This window comes from Lynx rufus, unplaced genomic scaffold (assembly GCF_022079265.1).
Source record: "Lynx rufus isolate CCGP_SWC_20201006 ecotype Redwood Valley unplaced genomic scaffold, mLynRuf1.p SCAF_5, whole genome shotgun sequence".
Lineage (NCBI taxonomy): Eukaryota > Metazoa > Chordata > Mammalia > Carnivora > Felidae > Lynx > Lynx rufus.
The window spans coordinates 159,197,186-159,219,512 of record NW_025814867.1 but is presented as its reverse complement, the minus strand read 5'-3'; the positions used below and the strand labels follow the sequence as shown (position 1 = coordinate 159,219,512).

At 42.3% G+C, this 22,327-nt stretch overlaps 1 protein-coding gene across 1 annotated transcript in view; it reads left to right on the top strand.

The window, feature by feature from the left end:
- LOC124527332 (aryl hydrocarbon receptor-like) overlaps positions 1 to 22,327 on the top strand; it is a 53,260-nt gene that overhangs the window by 19,288 nt on the left and 11,645 nt on the right. Inside the window, exons 3-6 of the mRNA XM_047100500.1 lie at positions 12,503 to 12,592; positions 17,423 to 17,549; positions 20,630 to 20,799; positions 21,427 to 21,629. Of these exons, the coding sequence (XP_046956456.1) occupies positions 12,503 to 12,592; positions 17,423 to 17,549; positions 20,630 to 20,799; positions 21,427 to 21,629 (590 nt within the window). The remainder of the gene's footprint in view (positions 1 to 12,502; positions 12,593 to 17,422; positions 17,550 to 20,629; positions 20,800 to 21,426; positions 21,630 to 22,327) is intronic.

Sequence of the window (22,327 nt, the reverse complement as noted above, 5' to 3'; positions counted from 1 at the left end):
ATAAAAGCTTCTGTACAGTGAAGAAAACAACCAACAAAACTGAAAGGCAACCTATGGAATGTTATGAGATCACTGCAAATGACCTATCTGATAAAAGGTTAGCAAGTATCCAAAATATATAAAGATTTATCAAAGTCAAGACCCAAAAAATGACTAATCCATTTAAGAAATGGACAGAAGACATGAATAGACATTTTTCCAAAGAAGACAAGCAGATGGCCAACAGATACATTCAACACCGCTCATAATCAGGGAAATACAAATCAAAACTACCATGAGATATCACTTCACACCTTTCAGAAGGTCTGGAATCAACATTTTTTAAAGTAGCATCATAATTTCCAGCATGGAGTCAAAAACTGCTAGACATACAAGGAAACAGAAATATGCCCCATAATTAAGAATAAAAAATAAGACACAAATCTAGATATGACATCAAAGCTGCAATTCACAGATGAACACTTTGAAATAGCTATTGTAAATATGCTCAGTGATTTAAAAGGAAAGATGGACATAAAAAGTAACATAAGAAAATTTAAAAAAACATAGAAACTATAAAAAAGAACTAGATAGAAATTCTAGAACTGAAAACATAGCATATCTAAATAGAAAATGAGTTGATGGACTCAGAACAGATTATATTCAGCAGAAGAAAGGTAAGTGAATTTTAAGACAAGTCAATGGCAAGCATCCTCATTGAATCATAAAAAATATAGAAGAAAATTAAAATTGTCTCAGTAACTTTTGGAACACTAACAAGCCGTCTAGTATACATGCAATTGGAGTTACAAAAGAAATGAAGACAGGAAAAGATTGTGTAGAAAAAATATTTGAATAAATAATGGTTGAAATTTTTCCAACTTTGATGAAAAATATCAACCCACAGAGCCATAAGGACACAATTAAATTGAAGCAAGATAAATACAAAAGAACCCAAATTATAATCAATCATAATCAAATCATCATAATCAAATTCTTATAAACCAGGAGAATGGAAAAACAAATTATGGAATGTTTGTGTAATGGAATACTACTCAACAATAAGAAGGAATCACTGATACATTCAACATGCATAAGCCTCCAAAAACCTTGTGTCGAATGAAAAAAGCAGGCATAAGAACATATACTATACCCATTTATATGAAATTAGAAAACATGCAACACTAATATATGTTGATAGAAATCACAATAGTGGGCACCTCATTAGGAATGAAGAGAGGTAGAGACTGACTAGAAAAGAGTCACGAGTGAACTTTCTGGGATTGTGGAAATATTCTATATCTGGGTAAGGAAAATGAATGCATTTGCCCAAAACTCATCAAACTATACACTTAATGTGTGTGCATTTCTCTGTGTGTTTATACATCAATTTAAAAACAAAAGGGTTGTACGCAGATTGGTGCCACTTAATACTACTTCCAAGGAGAAATAGGATAGTCAGAGTTTTTTTTAAGTTCATAAATTAAGGCAGCCCTCTGCTGGATATTATATCTTGATCCTGTAAGACAGGAGAGAAGTATGTTATTTTATTTTTCCTAAACTGTCATCCTTTATTTACTTGAAAAATGTCTATAGTTATTTTTAAATACCACATTTATAATCTGCATTGTTCTCACATCTCCTATATAAGAACTGCTCAATTGTTTGAATTTCCCTTTTCCCATTCCATAGAAATAAGAGTATTAAAACATATTTTTGTATTATTTAGAACTGCCTGAGAAAGTGTGGGTAGGATCTAGTGTACCAGTGTGTGGAAAGGTTGGGCTTGGCTTGGAAGATGAAGAGTTTGCCCACTGTAACAAGGGGGAATGCAAAGAATATAGACCCAAATAAAAGTAGACAGGAAGGGGGGGGGAATCTTGTCATTTTATTCTGATTGCTTTTTATTTTCAGTGCAACAGGAAGCAAGACAGAGAGTGAGACAGGAAAAGAGGTATTGGAGATTTGAGAAGAGAGGAAAGGTGTGAAATAGTCACCTAAGAGAATGAAAGAGTGAATGGAACAGAGAACCTAACAGGACTTTTAAGTAGCATCAGAGGTCATTTAAGATCCATGGTCATGAATGTAAAGTGGGAAAAAGTGAGGGCACAGACATAGAGGAGGCAGAAAGTTGACTGTTAAGCGGTTTATAATTTGCCCACTTGAACTCCATGAATCGTGAGAAGAGTAAAGAGTTTGAGAGTAGATGGAAAGTAACCAAAACAATGATATAATTATATAGCAACACTGTAATAAGGAGAAAGGAGAATGTGATGTTCTCCAGTAGCATTGCTATTACCATTGTCGTCATCATCATCATCATCATTATGAGTGTGAATGACTATCTCAGGTCACAAACTGAGGTGTGCAAGAACCATAGCTCCCTCTATTTTTCTAAAACTTAATACTTGAAGCCTCTGTCAGTTCATGAATTCCCTATTCTCTTTCTTGAAGTTGATCTAAGTGCATGGGGACATGCATAGCATTAAAGTTTGAGGGGCAGAAGGTATCTCATCAGAGTTGTCTATGCCGGCAACTTCTGAGGGGCTCCTGTTCCCTCCTGTTCTCTGGACATGCATCCATGCAGTCCCTTCTGGCTTCCTTATTCCTGACCACTAGTCTCCTCAAGGTTCAGGATAATTTATGCTCTCCTACCCTCTCTGGACTGAGAAAACACTGTGACAGGTCACAGGAATCCTCTGGCTAGACTCACCAAATAATCACTTCTTAGATCTTACCCAGGAAGAGAGACTATTACTCTTTCATTAACCCTATTACACTTATCCTAGGAGACTGAATATACAAACAGACAATGCTCAGGACATATGTAAAAATAGAACTTTGACTCACAACCTACAGCAGCCTTCCCAGGAAACCAAACCCTTGTCTAAAATAAACATTTATCCCAGAAGCAAGCCTACTTTCAGTAAGACTTATAGAAAATCAGACTGCTATCTCTAGTAGCATTCAGGAAGCAGGACAATGATTTCTGTAACAATCAGCCCAGAATGGCCAGGACTTGATGAATAACTGACAGCTTCCCTAATTGTTCTCCCTCCTTCTAACTTACAACCAATGAAAGAAAGTTAACATGCTCCCCTGACCAGTCACATAGTAGGCCCTGCCTCTAGTTAGGCATCTCCAGCTTCCCCATGTGAACAGCCTCCAAACAAGCCCCATCTAAAGCCATCCCTTTTCTCCACTAGGAAGCTTTCCTACTCCTCTCTCTGCCTTTGAGTCTCTGCTAAAACTCAAGTGACCATGGCTGACTCCCTTGCTGCAGCAAGCTCTGAATAAATAGCCTCTGCTTTTCTCATTTGGTTGTTCCTTTATTTCCACAATCCTGAATGCATACATGAGATTTCTGGAGCAGAACAGATTAACTATTATTTACTTACAAGCAAACAATAATCATGTGGTTCTCCTGAGCCCTCATTCCTTGCTCTTAGGCAATGAGATAAAAGTGGAGTTTACTCTACTCTTTTGAGCCTGTATTATGGGCAAGGAATGCAAAAATACTAATTTAGGCATTTAAACACAAGCCGTTGGGAGGAGCCAAGATGGCGGAAGAGCATGGAAGGTTTTTTTGCATCTTCCATCCATGAAATACAGCCAGACCAACACTAAACCATCCTGCACACTAGAAAACTGATTTGAGGATTAACACAACAATCTGCACAACCAGAACCACAGAACTCAGCAGGTACATGGTGTGGAGAGGTGAACTGGGGGAGAGAGAAGCCACAGAGGGCAGGGAGCTGTTTTTGCTTGTGGAGAGAGAATGGAAACAGTGGGGGAGAATATGGGAAAAGCACCCCCCCCCACCGCAAAAGCAGTTGGAGAGAAAGTGGAAAAGTGTAAACAGCTGCAGGGACTGAACTAATGAAGGAGAAAGGAGAAAGGAGAGTGTTTAAATTCCTTTAAGACTCTATAAACGGGGGGTGCAGTCTGAAACTCCACAGCTCAATACCTGGAGGTGCGCTGGTGAGAAGGACGAACCCCCAGGAGCAGAGTGGAGTCCAGGGGTCTTCAGGCCACAAGGGGAAAGGCAGTTCCCTGTGGGGAGGACATCTGGTAGAGGCTGTGTGGCCCCCACACAGGCAAAGACCCAAGTGGACCCAGGAGAACAACCACATTTGCTGGTGCTGGAACAAGGTCATTAAGGGTGAAGCCTGGTGCCAGATGTGTGTTGTGATTTTCCATAATCCCTGAAACGCTGCTGATACATAATTGCGTGAACTTTTTCTGGGGCAGGCTGGCACCCAGCCGCAGTCTCTGGGCATCGGTAGCAGCATGGTCCTGCGAACGTTCCTGGGTGCAGCCAGCACCCAGCCATTGCTTGGTGAGACACTCCATAGAAGGTCAGAACAGGTCAAAGCCGCAGTCCCTCAGAAGTGAGGGGTCAGCAAACATAGCTACATCTGAGATAAAATCCAGGAGGGAGGTGCTGCCTGGGGCTTGGTCACAGACAGTGTAAAAGTGGGGAGTGGACAGAAGCCAGAGACAAAGGACGGGTGCACAATTGCTGATTGGAGAGAACAGAATTCCAATACTAGAGACCTGGTAGCTGAGTGACGCCATTTTCACCGTTCCTGCACATGTGCATACACCACCTACAAGCACCACAACAATCCACCCCAGTAAGCTAAGCAGCAAAAACTAATGGAGGATGGAGCCATTACACTAAGCCCTGCCTAACTGGGCCAACCTTGCTCTTCAGGAACACAAGTCTCTCCACCTGCTTAGTTTACAGACTATAATGCGCTTCATGGTTTGACTTCTATGGAAAACCAAGTAATTTCAATCGTATTTCAGTCTGTTTGCTGGTCCACCTATTCAATTTTCTTTTTTTTTTTCCTCTCTTTTTCGTTTCTTTTCTTTTTCTTGAATACAGAAAGAAATAATCTGTCTTTATTTTCAATTTTTATTAAAATATTTTTAATGTTTTTCAACTTTATTTTATGTAAATTTTTCAAATTCTATTTTACTTCCATCATTTCATTTTATTCTATTTCAGTGTATTCATTTTTTCAAATTTTCAGACAATTTCCTTTTTTTTTCTTCCCCTTTTTTCTCTAATCTATCAAGCCCCTTTCAACACCCAGACCAAAACACACCTAGGATCTAGCATCATTTATTCGATTTGTGTGTGTGTGTTGTTGTTGTTGTTAATTTTTTTATTTTAATTTTTTTTATTTTTTACCTCATTAATTCTTTTTCTTCCTTCAAGATGATGAAATGAAGGAATTCACCCCAAAAGAAAGAGCAGGAAGAAATGACAGCCAGGGACTTAACTAACACAGATACAAGCAAGATTTTTTTTTATTTTTTACCTCATTAATTCCTTTTCTTCCTTCAAGATGATGACATGAAGGAATTCACCCCAAAAGAAAGAGCAGGAAGAAATGACAGCCAGGGACTTAACTAACACAGATACAAGCAAGATGTCTAAACCAGAATTTAAATTGTTTTTAAGGTTTATTCATTTTTCACAAACAGAGAGACAGAGCATGAGCCGGAGAGGGGCAGAGAGAGAGGGAGACACAGATTCTGAAACAGGCTCCAGGCTCTGAGCTGTCAGCACAGAGCCCGACGTGGGGCCCGAACTCACAGATGGCAAGATCATGACCTGAGCTGAAGTCAGATGCTTAACCAACTGAGCCACGCAGGTGCCCATGAACCAGAATTTAGAATCACATAATAAGAACACTAGCTCGAGTCGAAAATGGATTAGAATCCCTCTCTGAGGAGATAAAAGAAGTAAACGCTAGTCAGGATGAAATAAATGCTATAACTGAGCTGCAATCTCGAATGGATGCCATGGCGGCAAGGATAGATGAGGCAGAGCAGTGAATCAGCGATATAGAGGACAAACTTATGGAGAATAATGACACGAAATAAAAGAGGGAGACTACAGCAAAAGAGCACGATTTAAGAATTAGAGAAATCAGTGACTCATTTAAAAGGAACAACATCAGAACCATAGGGTTCCAGAAGATGAAGAGAGAGAAAAAGGGGTAGAAGTGTTATGTGGGCAAATCACAGTGGAAAACTTTCCTAACCTGGGAAAAGACACAGACATCAAAATCCAGGAAGCACAGGGGACTCCTATGAGATTCAACAAAAACCGACCATCAACAAGGCATATCATAGTCAAATTCACAAAATACTCAGGCAAGGAAAGAATCATGAAAGCAGCAAGGGGAAAAAAAGTTCTTTTTTCCCTTAACCTACAAGGGAAAACAGATCAGGTTTGCAGCAGACCTATCCACAGAAACTTGGCAGGCCAGAAGGGAGTGGCAGGATATATTCAACATGCTGAATCAGAAAAATATGCAGCCAAGAATTCTTTATCCAGCAAGACTGTCATTCAAAATAGAAGGAGAGATTAAAAGTTTCCCAGACAAACAAAATTTAAGGAGTTTATAACCAGTAAACAAGACTTACAAGAAATTTTAAGGGGGACTCTCTGAGGGGAAAAAACAGGAAAAAATACATACATACATACATACATATATACATACATACCGAAAACAACAAACACTAGAAAGGACCAGCGAACACCCCAGACTCCAACCATACAAACAACATAATGGCAATAAATTCAAATCTTTCAGTACTCACTCTAAACATCAATGGACTAAACCCTCCAATCAAAATCATTACATATAGTAACCAAATGGATAAGAAAACAAGATCCATCTATATGCTGTTTACAAGAGACCCACTTCAGACCTAAAGACACCTTCAGATTGAAAGTAAGGGGATGGAGGACCATCTATCACGCTAATTGTCAACAAAAGAAAGCCAGAGTAGCCATACTTATATCAATCTAGACTTTAAAATAAAGACTGTAACAAGAGATGAAAAGGGCATTATATCATAATTAGGGGTTTATCCATGAAGAAGAACTAACAATTATAAACATTTATGCTATAATGTGGAAGCACTCAAATATATAAATCCATTAATCACAAACATAAACTCATTGATGTTAATACCATAATACTAGGGGACTTCAACACCCCACTAACAGCAATGGACAGATCATCTAATTAGAAAATCAACAAGGAAACAATGGCTTTGAGTGACACACTGGACCAGATGGACTTAACAGATATATTCAGAACATTTCATCCTAAAGCAGCAGAATATACATTCTTCTCCAGTGCATATGGAACATTCTCCAAAACACACCACATACTGGGACACAAATCAGCCCTAAATAAGTACAAAAAGATTGAGATCATACCGTGCATATTTTCGGACCACAACGCTATGAGCCTCGAAATCAACCACAAGAACAAATTTGGAAAGGTAACAAATACTTGGAGACTGAAGAACATCCTACTAAAGAACGAATGGGCTAACCCAGAAGTTAAAGAGGAAATTAAAGAGTACATGGAAGCCGATGAAAATGATAACACCACAGCCCAAAACCTCTGGGATGCAGCAAAGGCAGTCATAAGAGGAAACTATATAGCAATCCACACCTTCCTAAAGAAGGAAGAAAGGTCTCAGACACACAACCTAACCTTACACCTTAAAGAGCTGGAACATGAACAGCAAATAACACCCAAAACCAGCAGCAGACAGCAAATAATAAAGATCAGAGCAGAAATTAATGCTATCAAAACCAAAAACACAGTAGAACAGATCAATGAAACTAGAAGCTGGTTCTTTGAAAGAATTAACAAAAATGGTAAACCACTAGCCAGTTTGATCAAAAAGAAAAAGGAAAGGACCCAAGTAAATAGAATCAAGAATTAAAGAGGAGAGATCACAACCAACGCAGCAGAAATAAAAACAATAATAAGAGAATATTAAGAGCAATTATACGCCAATAAGTTGGGCAATCTGGAAGAAATGGACAAATTTCTAGAAACATATACACTACCAAAACTGAAACAGGAAGAAATAGAAAAATTGAACAGACCCATAACCAGTAAGGAAATCGAATTAATAATCAAAAATCTCCCCAAAACAAGAGTCCAGGGCCAGATGGCTTTCAAGGGGAATTCTACCAAACATTTAAGGAAGAGTTAACACCTATTCTCTTGAAGGTGTTCCAAAAAGTAGAAATGGAAGGAAAACTTCTAAACTCTTTCTATGAAGCCAACATTACCTTGATTCCAAAACCAGACAGAGACCCCACTAAAAGGAGAACTATAGACCAATTTCCCTGATGAACATGGATGCAAAAATCCTCAACAAGATATTAGCCAACCAGATCCAACAATACATTTTAAAAAGTATGCACCATGACCAAGTGGGGTTTATACCTGGGATGCAGGGCTGGTTCAATATCCACAAAACAATCAGTGTGATTCATCACATCAATAAAGAAAGGACAAGAACCACATGATCCTCTCAATAGATGCAGAGAAAGCATTTGACAAAATACAGCATCGTTTCTTGATAAAAACCCTCAAGAAAGTAGGGATAGAAGGATCATACCTGGAGATCATAAAAGCCATATATGAATGACCCAACGCTAATATCATCCTCAATGGGGAAAAACTGAGAGCTTTCCCCCTAAGGTCAGGAACAAGACAAGGATGTCCACTCTTGCCACTGTTATTCAACATAGTATTGGAAGTCTTAGCCTCTGCAACCAGACAACACAAAGAAATAAAAGGCATCCAAATCAGCCAGGAGGAGGTAAAACTTTCACTCTTCACAGATGACATGACACTCTGCATGGAAAACCCAAAAGATTCCACCAAAAAATTGCTAGAACTGATCCATGAATTCAGCAAAGTTGCAGGATATAAAATCAATGTACACAAATCGGTTGCATTCCTATACACCAACAATGAAGCAACAGAAAGAGAAATCAAGGAATCGATCCCATTTACAATTGCACCAAAAACCATAAAATATCTAGGAATAAATCTAACCAAAGAGGTGAAAAACCTATACACTGAAAACTATAGAAAACTTATGAAAGAAATTGAAGACACACAAAAAAATGGAAAAATATTCCATGCTCCTCGATAGGAAGAACAAATATTGTTAAAATGTCAATACTACCCAAAGCAATCTACATATTCAATGCAATCCCTATCAAAATAACACCAGCATTGTTCACAGAGCTACAACAAACAATCCTAAAATTTGTATGGAACCAGAAAAGACCCCAAATAGCCAAAGCAATCTTGAAAAAGAAAACCAAAGCAGGAGGCATCACAATCCTGGACTTCGACGTATACTTACACAGTTGTAATCATCAAGACAGTATGGTACTGGCACAAAAGACACTCAGATCAATGGAACAGAATAGAGAGCCCAGAAACGGACCCACAAACATATGGCCAACTAATCTTTGACAAAGCAGGAAAGAATATCCGATGGAATAAAGACAGTCTCTTCAGCAAGTGGTGCTGGGGAAACTGGACTGTGACATGCAGAAAAATGAACCTGAACCACTTTCTTATACCATACACAAAAATAAACTCAAAATGGATGAAAGACCTAAATGTAGGACAGGAGGCCATCACAATCCTCAAGGAGAAAGCAGGCAAAACCCTCTTTTATCTTGGCCGCAGCAACTTCTTACAAAAGCAAACAAAAGCAAAAATGAACTATTGGGACCTCATCAAAATAAAAAGCTTCTGCACAGTGAAGGAAACAATCAACAAAACTAAAAGGCAACCGACGGAATGGGAAAAGATATTTGCAAACAAAATATCAGATAAACGGTTAGTGTCCAAAATCTATAAAGAACTTAACAAACTCAACACCCAAAAAACAAATAATCCAGTGGAGAAATGGGAAAAGGCATGAATAGACACTTCTCCAAAGAAGACATCCAGATGGCCAACCGACGATGAAAAAATGATCAACATCATTCACCACCAAGAAAATAAAAATCAAAACCACAATGAGATACCGCCTCACACCTGTCAGAATGGCTAACATTAACTCCAGCAACAACAGATGTTGGCAAAGATGTTTGCACTGCTTGTGGGAATGCAAAAAATTAAAAATAGAACTACCCTACAACCCAGCAATTGCACTACTAGGTATTTATCCAAGGGATACAGGTATGCTGTTTCGAAGGGACACATGCACCCCAATGTTTATAGCAGCACTATCAACAATAACCAAAGTACGGAAAGAGTCCAAATGTCCATCAATGGATGAATGGATAAAGAAGATGTGGTATATATATACAATGGAGTAGTACTCAGCAATCAAAAAGAATGAAATCTTGCCATTTGCAAGTACATGGATGGAACTGGAGGGTATTATGCTAAATGCAATTAGTCAGTTAGAGAAAGACAAATATCATATGATTTCACTCATATGAGGACTTTATAAGGGAAGGGAAGGGAAGCAAAAATAATATAAAAACAGGGAGGGGGACAAAACATAAGAGACTCTTAATTATGGAGAATGAACACAGGGTTGCAGGAGGGGTTGTGGGAGGGGGGGGATGGACTAAATGGGTAAGGGGCATTAAGGAATATACTCCTGAAATCACTGTTACACTATATGCTAACTAACTTGGATATAAAGTAATTAAATCAAATTTTTAAAAAATAGAAAAAAAATTAAACACAAGCTGTTACCCTCCCCTCCTGAAAAGAAGGATAAAAGCCTTGGAAAGGTTCATGAGTTCTTACTCTAACCATTTGCAATGTAAATAAACTTTTCTATGGTAACAATAAGACCATTGTCTACATTTTTACAACCTAGGATGACCCCATGTTCCCAGGTCTCAGTAAGGTTTCCTCAGAACCCCTAAGTGTGCAGAAACATAAAAAATATCTTCTCTAAAGCCCCTCAAACCTCAAATCTATCTGGGGTTTCTGCCATCCTCCATGGGGGAGAACAGCCCTCATGCCCACCCTCCTGAGCTTTCTCAGGACCTCCCAGCATATAAGCTCTCTTCACTTCTCTCTTGAATCTTTACTCACATAGACTGGAGGCCCTCTCAAGTCTCATGGGCAGGGAGCTGTGCTGATGTCCTGTCATCCAGCACTGGCCAGGCTCTTGTCTTGACTGACCCATTAAGTCTTTCCTTTGTTGATGCCTGAGAACTTGGCCTTTGAAACAAAAATGTCAGGAAGAGTCCTCCATTTTTTTGTTAAATCACCTCTTCCCAAGGCGTGCAGGGTTCTCAGAGTCCCCACCATGGGGACCAGACAGCAGGAAAAATGGGATATTTTGAGATGAAATATTGTGAAGTCCTGTCTATTCCCACCACACAAGGTTAGTGCCTCTTCCAGGCACATCTCTTCCCATCCACAAGCTCATGTGTTCATATTCTTTAAAAAAATGAGCTTATTCATATTTGAAAATTATAAAGATAGGCAAAAATCACACCACCATAAACAACTTCTGAAAAAATTTTGATACTCACCTTCTTACACTTTCTTCTATGGTCAGTACATGGAAGTCACTCAGCACCTTAAACTTGGCACATACGTCCTGCCGCGCCCCCTCAACACCCCATCCCAGGAATGCTCTTTTCCTTCAAGCTAAACCACCTGCAGTCTTGAGGCCAAGCTCTGGCTTCTTGAGGCCCAGATCCCACCTTCCTCTGTGAACTCTAGACCCCCAAAGCCCCTACATCTTGCTGTGAAACGCACAGCAGGCTGCATTGTGTTGTTTGTTCTCTGTGCTCCCCAATGAGCCTGTCTCCCATGTAAATTCTTTTCTCCTGGAGGTCAATGGCTGTTTGTCACATTTGGCTTGGGCTTAGATTTGGGAACATGTGTGTTCAGTAAATACCGCTGAATAAATACAGTTTTCCTAATGAGCATTTGTTTGTAATTTGTACCTGGAAATGTTGGGGATGGGGAGTGGCTTGAAACTACAGGTATATGTTTCCCTGACATAAGTATAGAAAAATGTTTCCAACTGAAAGCTTAAAATTAAAATGCATCTCAGTCACAACCAAAACTATGTCCTAAGATTGGATGCCTCCTTAGGATCTGCTGAGGAAATGGTTAAAAATGTATACTTTGCAAGTTTCTAATAGGGTGGCTCCCAGAAGGGGTTGGAGGATCAATAAGCACTTTTTTTAGCCACCTGTTGGGGTGAGACCAACATGCAGCCTCAGCTGATAGACAACAAGGAGCAGTTTTGTCGTCCACTACAGATGAGAAGACTTCAATGGATTTGTGTAACCAAAGGGTGGGACCCACAACAGAGATGCAGAGGGGAAAACAGCCCATGTGCATGTGTATTTGTTTAATTCAGTTTGCAGTGTTCTCAATAGACTGAAGCTGGAATTTGGCTGTACTTTGATGCCACACACACACACACACACACACACACACACACATACACACACACACACACACACTATGCCTTCTTTTGGGAGCTGGCATGAGTCAGCAGATATGAGTAACCAGATATCCCAGGCCCTGCTTTAAAAGTGACCATTCAGGGTATGAGTGGCACCAAAAGAAAGCTCACAGAAACACCTAACAACCCTGATCCCAGCCCTCGGGAGCTCCACAAGACAGAAATGAGGAAAAATCTGAACTAACTCTTCTCTGCCTCTCCCCAGGCCCTCAACGGCTTCCTCATGGCAGTTACAGAGGATGGCTATGTTTTATACGTCTCTCCCACGGTCCAGGACTACTTGGGATTTCATCAAGTGAGTGGTTTTATTTTTCAGTTGAAGAGTTTGGCAAATCTAGGGGGTGAGGCAGGGCCATGTAATGCTTGTCTACATGGGGCTGTAATGGAATTTTGAAGACCTGGGTTTCCATCTCAGTCCCACACATGTACGTCATATGTCTTTGACTGAGCCTTCCTAGAGCACTGGCTTCTTTCATCCAGTGGAGGGCATGGTAACCCATATCCTCTGAGAAGCAGATGCCAAGGTAGGATGAGATGAACAAGAGATTTCTCAGGAGAAAATCCTGGGAAGACCCAAGAGGGAGCAGGGGTTGGGGAAAGCAGGTCTGTCCCTTGGGCAAGAGACCAGGAAGGAACGGGGGTGGGTGGAAGAGTCTTCCACTGCAGTGCAGGGCCAGTGGGACATCCTCAATCCAAAGTCATGCGGCAAGCAAGCTCCTCTTCTCCCAGGAACAGGCCTGCCTTGGTGTCCCTACCATGCTTAGTCACTGGCTGGGGGCAATCCATAGGAATTGTGGCCCCAGCACAAACAAGTGGTACATCAAAGAGAGGCAACCTTACAATAACCTCAGTCAGAAACCTAAGAGGCACATTATCATGGCCATCACACTCACTTCTTGTGCTTCACAAGTCTACTCCTCCACCAGGGTTTGCGGAGCAAATCCTCCTTGGTTCCTATGAGCCTCTCTTCCTGGGGGAACCTCAAAAAAGAGAGGTGAGTGGGACAAACTCCAGCTGGTCTCAGGGTAGCACCTGGAACTCCTCTGCTCTCCATTCTGAATTCTTCTCACCCTCAGCCATCACCTCAGCACACCTTGATGGCTTAGCTAGAGGTGTGATGCAAACCTTCACTACTGAAGGGTCTGAGTCCCGGTATCCAGTGCCGTCATGGTCCTCACATCAGGGTGAAGGCCCATGGGGGCCCGATAATACCTGAAGTGCCAGCTAAAGTCTGGCTCACAGCAAACCCACAAAGTGTCAGGACCCACCCAGTGGTCATTTACCCATTCCATAAGCATGTAATTGGAATCAATCTAGTTGACAGCTGGTGTAACCCCCAGACTGGGTCCTTGGCCCATGGAGTGAGATATATTGAAATATAAAAGGCCAAGGGGAAACCCCTGAAACTACCTGAAACTACCTGAACCTACCCCCAAACTGACTCCAGTCAAGATAGTAAATCACATGCAATATCATACATATCTCAAGGAGGTCATGGACAGTGGTGCTGTTGGATAGAAGGTATGGTCAATATCTTACCATGGCATTGTAGGGCCCTTCCTCCTAGGGACCATGCCCCCTCTTCAGCCAGTGGATTTCAGATCTGAAATTTGTCTCAGGTCCAGAAACTGAGCAAAGGATTGTCATTTTTCATCAAGGTAACAGCCCCCAGCCTACTGACCCTCCTTTGTTGCCTTTAATTGATGTTAAGCAGCATCGTTGTTGGCTGCCCATCTCTTTTGCCCCTTGGGATGCCATGCTCTATTAACCATCTCCACAACTCCCTATGGTCCAAGCCCCCTTGATTATTTCTTCTACCTTGCTGGCCACCACTGTAATTGAAGCCTACAGGCTTGGTCAGTAATTGCTGCCATCTGACCTCTCTTACTTCAGGGCTCCATCATCCCAATGGACATTCATGAGCCCACCCCAGTGTCTTCCTCTCCTACCATCAGCCCTGACCTGAAAAGAACAGTCACCTTAATACCAAATTTCTTATGATGGGGCCCCTCCAGTAGTGCACTCCTGTAGGCCTTGGTGTGTGGTATGTCCCTGGGCCCTCCCATGGTATGCAATCTCTGGTGGGTCTTCTGAACTGATGAATTGCATTCATTCCACCACACCCATTTCACTCAGCCTTTTTGTCCCTTTCTCTGCCATCTGCCAGGACAACTCTGGTATTATCCTCTCACTGACCACTGGCTTTTTCCAGCCTCTAAGAGCCATCCCAGCATTTAGTTTGTCCCATTTTCTGAAGTTCCTGCAAGGGTGTGAAAATTGTATGTCCTAAAAATTCTGACCTGACCCTGGCAAGGAGAGTTAGCCAACTGTACAGCTCTCAGGAAGCTGAACAGGCCAAAGGGGAGCCCTCAGGGCCAAGTCGCCCATCAGAGAAGTCCCATCTCCCAGGAGCAGGCCTGCCTTACAGTTGCCGCCACAGTGGATTTTAGTGGGCAGCAGCTGGGACATGTCTCTGTTATACTCCCTGCAGCTGGAGACCTGAAGGGCATTTTCATTGCTGATGCTGAGGGAAGACATTCCATGCTCCACACAACTGCCATACAGACTGAAAAACAGCAATGCTTGTGCCAGTGCGTCGCTCACCAAGAATACCACGCAGTGTGAGGGGCTCATAAAATGCCATAGCAACAGAAGGGTTTCCGAAATCAAGGCAATAGGAAGACTCAAAATCCCTCCATCTCCACTCCTCACATATTCCCATGCCCACCTTGCATTCATGGATGTGCGCAGCATACCCCACACCAGCTCTGGACTCACGCCTCACTTGTGATGAAAAGACACTTGCTGAGAAGTTTTACGGTCTTTTCACCTTTCCTTTAGAAAAAATGTCAGCCAGTACCATTATGCTGTATCTGGTTTTCAGCTGAGAATCTGAGAAGGAGTTTTATTTGTCAAAGACAGACCTGAGGCCTGAGCGCTTGCCACACCCACGCTGTCAGCATCGAACTTTCTGCCTCCCTGCCCTTGCTGAGGACAAACGTGATGTGAGGGAGGGTTCAGAGATAGGGACCCTTATAAGAAGACTTTACAAGAGAAAGAAAAAAATAAGCTTGGCTAAAGCCCTTCATATCCAAGAAATGCAACGGGTTTCTCTGTGCAGTGTGGTTAGGGGAGGCAGGGCTGCCCTGCTGTGATGCTTTCCAGTTCAGAACCTCCAGGGGCAGTGAAAAGAGCTGCAGACAGAATGACAGCAACGTGGGTGAACAGGAGAGAAGTCAGGGTCACTGCCTGTGGCCTCGGCCTCTGTGCACAGCTCTCCCACACCAGCGCCGTGTATGGCTTTTAGAGTTCGACCAGGTAGAAGCAGGGAGCGCGGATGTGTCGGGTGCTGGGCACTGTCAGAGCACTGTTGCATTCCTCCATGCTGTCTGTTCTGTTTTGCCCTGGTGGTCCCCCGGAAGCCCACCTCCCTTGGCCTCAGCCCCCATGCTGCCATCTCTGTTATTTCCCCTCCAATCTTCATGCCATTGGCCCTTCACCTCCTTCCAGCCTGGAGGCCCATACAATGTCTCTGTCCTCTCATCAGCTAAGCCAGACGCTTGTAAATATTTATCACCATGCCATGTGCTGGGATGGATATGCTCCTGAAAAGTTCATTTTCCCTGAATTTAGTGCAGAAAATGGTTATATACAACAGGTTTCTAAAGATCATGCTTTGTGTGGGTTCAGAGATGCAGGGGAAGAGTGAAGAAGAATAACTTATCTGGGGTAGAATTTGGGCCAGAAAAACTTTTTATTGCTGACAGAAAACTTTCAGCTGCACTTAATTCCTCTCAGAAGATCAAGAATAATCCCAAACTATACTCAAATAAAGCATAACTCAATAAATTATTCACTACAAGCAACAGTAGAGACACTCATTACATTTCTTACTTTTTTAATGTTTATTTTTGTCAGAGAGAGAGAGAGAGAGAGAGACAGAGAGAAAATGAGTGGGAGAGGGGCAGAGAGAGACAGAGACACAGAATCTGAAGCAGGCTCCAGGCTCAGTGCTGTCAGCACAGAGCCCGACATGGGGCTCAAACCCATGAACCATGAGATCATGACCTGAGCTGAAGCTGGATGCTTAACCGACTGAGCCACCCAGGCGCTCTGACTTATTACATTTTTAAAATTAAACCTGCTTGATTTACAAGGAATACAGTAAGACTTCTCAAGGCAAACTGGCTTGAAAACAATTTAACATTCTCCTTATGTGTAAAATATTTGCGAAATCTGTATGGGGATAGGATACCTTAAATTTTGTTCACATTCAAGTCACTACATTGCCAAACCCATTTCCTTTTTTTTTTTTTTTTTTATGTTTACTTGGTTATTTTGAGATAGAGAACAAGCAGCGGAGGGGTAGAGAAAGAGAGAGAGAGAATCCCAAGCAGGCTTCACATTCAGCCCAGCACAGGCCTCCAACCCACGACTATGAGATCATGCCCTGAGCTGAAATCAAGAGTCAGACACTCAACCGACTGAACCCCCTGCCTGTAGTGCCCCTGAGCCTATTTCTTTAGAGTGAATACATTATATAATGTATAAATACATTAGCATTTACATTCACTCATCTCCTTCAACAAATGACAGAACAAACTTGGCTCTCCCTGGAAATTAGATTTTTGTTGTAATCCAGTTTAATTTTGTTATCCAGAAGAGCTCAACATTCTCCTTCCATAGAACTTTAAGCCAACTCTCCAGGGCTATTCAGTAGCTTCCAAAGGGTGTCCCCACCTCAGACATCTCCCTGCTAATGACCTGTGACTTGTCTGCTAGACAGTCATTCTTCCCTTGGCCCCAAGCACTGCCACCCTTTTCAAGAGAGGATACAGACATGGCCTCCAACACCATGGGAGTGCCCACCTCATGGATGTTTTCTGGGTCTGGGGACAGCAGCAGCCTGATAAGATGGCTGTACAAAACCAGAGAAGGAAAACAGAAACAGTGCACCAACCAGACCCAGGATGGGGAGGGACAAAGACAGGTGAGTACACGATGCCTGGAAGGATCAGAGGTGCTAGACATGACTTAGGTTCATTGGAGGTGAACAGGTCATACCTGGCCTCAGGAAGGAAAGAAGCATCCCCTGGAGTGTGACACTGCCCCTTGGTCTTTGCAGTCAGATGTCATCTATCAGAGTGTGTTCGAGCTGATCCACAAGGAGGATAGAGCCATGTTCCAGAGCCAATTTCTCTGGCCTCCAGATGCAGCACCTATCAGCAGAGAGGGAGAGCAGGACAACCACCGTAAGTCAGGAAGGCTTGGGGGGAAAAGGGCAAATACAAAATCAATCCTCTACATGTGTTTCAACACGGTATACATGTGTTTCTTCCATGAGGAAGAAATTAGATGAGGAAGTCAGGCTTTCTCACTCAGATGTAGATTTCATTAAGCACTGATCGAGCTCTCACTAAGTCCCACGAATATGAGGGAAAGAGAGGAGGAAGGACTGCAATCACGAATCAGGTAGTGTGCGTTGGCACAGGACTCTACATCTCATATCTGTGACCTCATCTGGTCCTCCTAGGAACTGGAAACTATGCATGAGGCATGAGTACCTGTTGATTTTACTACCAGTAGGATGCAGGGAGGGATTTTTGATGATCTTGTTCACTGATGTATTCCCAGCGCCTGGAACAGTGTCTGAGACAAAGTAAACATTAGCTGCTTGAACAAATGAATGTTCAGATGAAGAGAGTGATGCTTGCCCAGATGGACCCAGTTGGTGAGTGATAAGATTCATGCTGGAGGAAATATCCTACTTGCCCAGGCAGGTGCATCCTCTGAACAATGATCAAGCTGGCACAGACTCATATTTGTGTATCTAGTGAGTATACAAGTTAGGTGGCCATTATGGCCATAACGTGTTACTCTGCCAACTGGTGGGATACCATAGGCAAAAGGCAATACTGTCCTTTACAAGTAAATGCCATTTTGTAAATCCAGATACAGGACCCCTCTCCAAGGATTTCGAGTACACTTAGTGCATCCACAGAGGATGCAAAGAAAGGCTCTTCTGTGCTTTGTTGTGATGGATGGTTAGAAAAAAATAAAATACTCAAACAGAGGCTTCAATTAGAAAAAAAAAGTGAATCCATGTGCCAATATTTGCACACTAATGACATCCTTTTTGTGGTAGATAACCAAAAATATTAAGCAAGAATAAACTTACAAGGCTGACTATAATATATGGTTGTGTAAATTCGTAAGATACAGCTTTACCTCAATTCAGCTTTGGCTGCTGTGATTTTAGTCCATCTCTCTTCAAAGCCTGCTCCTACTTCAGACATTCGGCACAAGATTCTGTCTTAACTAGCCATAAATCCAGCAGAGTAAAGTTACTTATCACAAAATAGGACTTCACTTTTTTTCTTTCCCATAAGATTATCAGCTCATTGAAGGGAGGAACTTTGTCCTCAGCATTGAGCTTGGACCTCTGTGCTGGCGGTTTCTGTGTCTCCACCCATGTCTGTGTTGACTGGCTAGGGTCAAAAGAGAAGGGAACATAAGTGTGAAGCGCAGACTTTTGTACACTGCCTGACACTGCCAAGTTTGAATTATGTCCTTAACAATGGATAGCCTGGAATTTTGCATCTAATTTCATGTTTTTAAATACTTTTTATACCCTTATACCTCTGTAGTAGCAGAAACCATACAGAAGTCTACCTACATATTTATAAATATATGCGTAATTTTTTCAAAATATAAGCAAAATTTTAATGCAGTGCTATAAACATGGAAGAAAGATATATGAAGACCACCCAACTAATCCAAATTCCAGTTGATGTGTGCTTTACACATGTGTGTATATGTTCTAACATTTATTGATGGTGTACCATGTGCTAGGGGTTTTATTAAAGGAGATTACAAAAGTAGTAAAATTTATCAGATCATAAACCTGCCTTTGTTCCTCCCTAGCCTGCTACACTTTATTCTTCTGCAGAAGAATAAAGTCCAGACAAATCAATTTTCATGTGACAAAGGCAAAACCATTAGCACAACTATAATCATACTTGTCAGGTTGAGAATTATAGCAAAAGATAACAAATTTGGTTTTTGCCTCTTCGACTTTCTAATGAATCTTCAATGGTACTTTTGTATTTAACCCAAAAGTTTGTTTTTTCCTTTATTATCCTTTGCAAAGGATACAAACCCCTAGGACAGGGAAGAGAGCAAGCTAAACCAGCACTCCAAAACGAGTCAAAGTGGCATCCTTTTTTACGGATAAATGGAGGAGGGCAGTGCAGGTGCAAGAAATAGCATGGGTGCAAAGTCCCTGAGGCAGAAGTGGACTTGGCATAGATGAGGAATGGCAAGGAGGACACTGAGAAGGGCACAGAGAGTGAATGGGAAACTGGCAGGTGACTGAGTGGGAAAGGGGTGCAGGGGTGCAGGCCACTATAGACTTTGAGGTAGGAAGCCACTGGAGAGTTCTAAACAGATAGTTGACATGATCTGACCTATATTTTAAAGTTACTCTGGCTACTGAATGGAGAACAGACTATAGGGGCAGGGGGAGAAGCAGGGACACCAGTTAGAAGGCTATGGCAAAGTTAAAACAAGAAAAGAGGGGCGCCTGGGTGGCGCAGTCGGTTAAGCGTCCGACTTCAGCCAGGTCACGATCTCGCGCTCCGTGAGTTCGAGCCCCGCGTCGGGCTCTGGGCTGATGGCTCAGAGCCTGGAGCCTGTTTCCGATTCTGTGTCTCCCTCTCTCTCTGCCCCTCCCCCGTTCATGCTCTGTCTCTCTCTGTCCCAAAAATAAATAAACGTTGAAAAAAAAAATTAAAAAAAAAAAAAAACAAGAAAAGAAAAAAATGACAAGAGTAACAGTCAATGTATAAAGGTTACAATGTGCCAGGCACTATTCCAAGTGCTTTACATATATAAATGTAGTTCTCATAATAACTTTCTTTAAAGAGAGAGAAGAAAATTTGGGCCAATAGAGTTGTTAAATAACTTGCCCAGATTCATACAACAGGTCTGGGCTCAGGGTCTGTGCTGTTCTCGACCTAGACGGTCTGCCCAGCTGATGAGAGACTGGCCAGCACAATAGAGGTATAAGTGATGACAAGTGGTTAGTTCCAAGGTGTATTTCAACAGTAGAGCAAACAGGGTTCCTGGATATGTATGTTATGTACATCATCTCATTTTTAACTTGATCCTCATGACACTGTAAAGCCAGCTTGAGTGGCTAATCAAGGTCATCCTGTCAGGCAAGGCCAAGGTTCACTGGGCCACAGGGCTTATGATCCCACATTCTCTCCACCCACCAGCTTCTTTCAGAGCTACAAATATTTTGGCTCTGTGGTGAAGAGTGTTCTAGTAGAGCTTCCTCACTTTTCTGTCTTCCCAGCTCTGCCTGGAGAGAACTGTCTCTCACTTAGTGGCACCCCCACTGACAGCCTTCAGCATCAGCCCTTGGAGGACCCCTCCTATCTGGAAAGAAGTTTTGTCTGTCGGTTCCGCTGCCTGCTGGACAACTCTTCTGGGTTTCTGGTAATCACGCTATCCTTACAGGCTCAGGAACTTCCTACAACAGAGCATGGCTCTGCTCAGATGGAACACTGCCCAAGGGGTGAGCCAGGCTTCCTCACCATCCCAGGAAGGGCCATCTGGCCTTCAGCTCACTGCCATTTCAGAATCCCAGGTTGTCTTTTGAACCTTCCTCTGCCTGGTTAAGATATGGGACATGTTTACTTGATATTTAGTTACACCTGTTACCTACAGTACAGTCCTAAGTGGAGATCACTGGTGAACTCAGGATGTTAATATACACCTTCTTCACCATCCCCCAAATCAGCTAAAAGTGCCTATCAATTCCTGGAATCGTACACCCTCTCACAGCTCAATCAACTCTGTGGCTCTATGAAAAAGGCTGTGTGGGTCAAGGACTTAAGGGAGGATGGAGAAGCCATGAAAAATGATCAGGGCCAGACGGGCAGAGCAGAATGAGAAGGCTCCAAGCCTGCACACACCTATACTGAGGAGTCCTACCTGTTCAACGACAAGGAGGATACTGGACCCTCTGAGTTCCATAAAGGGAAAGTTGTATCAACTGTTTTAGCTACTTCACATCCTCTTCTCCTTTGTCTTCTCATTACATTTGGGGTCTGCTTTTTCTAGGAGCTGAATTTCCATGGCCATCTTAAACTCCTCCCTGGGCAGAACAATAGACCAGAAGATGGCATCCTCATGTCTCCTCAACTCACCCTGTTCGCCCTTGCAACACCTCGCCAGCCACTCACCATCCTGGAGCTCCAAAACAAAACATTTCTTTTCCAAACAAAACACAAATTGGATTTCACACCTATAGCCTGTGATTCCAGGTACAACGCTCTGACCAGAAATCTTGACTCCTAGGGAACCAAGAGTGCTTGGACACTAGTTACTAGTTAGCCCAAATCCTGAATCTAGAACCAAAGGCAAGGCAAGAACAATTGGCCTATCCTGTCCAAACAGGTCCTGTAATGTTAGTTTAAAAGATGCTGCTTATGGGGGCGGTGTAGCAAACCTTCCATGTAGGAATATGGGGTTTAGGTTAGTGTGATACAGAGAACAAATCCTTAGTGATACTTTTCTCCCTCTTAAAGACTTCTAGTAACTAATCATCGTGAACCCCCAAGAAGTCCCACTATAAAAAATCTAATTTAGTTGGGTTTGACCCAACTTTTCCCAAATTTTATTTGACCACTGAACCTTTCTTGGGGAAATCAATTAACATGCCCCTTAGAACACATTCTAGAAAGCAAGTGATTCAATGTGTTGTTACAACTATAATATGCACGTTTTATTTCTTACTCAAAGACTGGTCCTTAGCATGCTGGGGAGTCACAGAGCCCTTTGATGAAAGCTGTGGGACTTCTCCTTAACCAACGTTCACTTGTTCACCCACATGAGTGACTGTAGGTACAGACAGACCCCTGTTCCACAGCGCAGGCAAGTAAGCACAGGCTTAAACAGCATTTTGGATTACAAGTGTGGTAAAAGTGTCCGAGACGATCCTGTCGGTGCGGAGGCCTCTTAA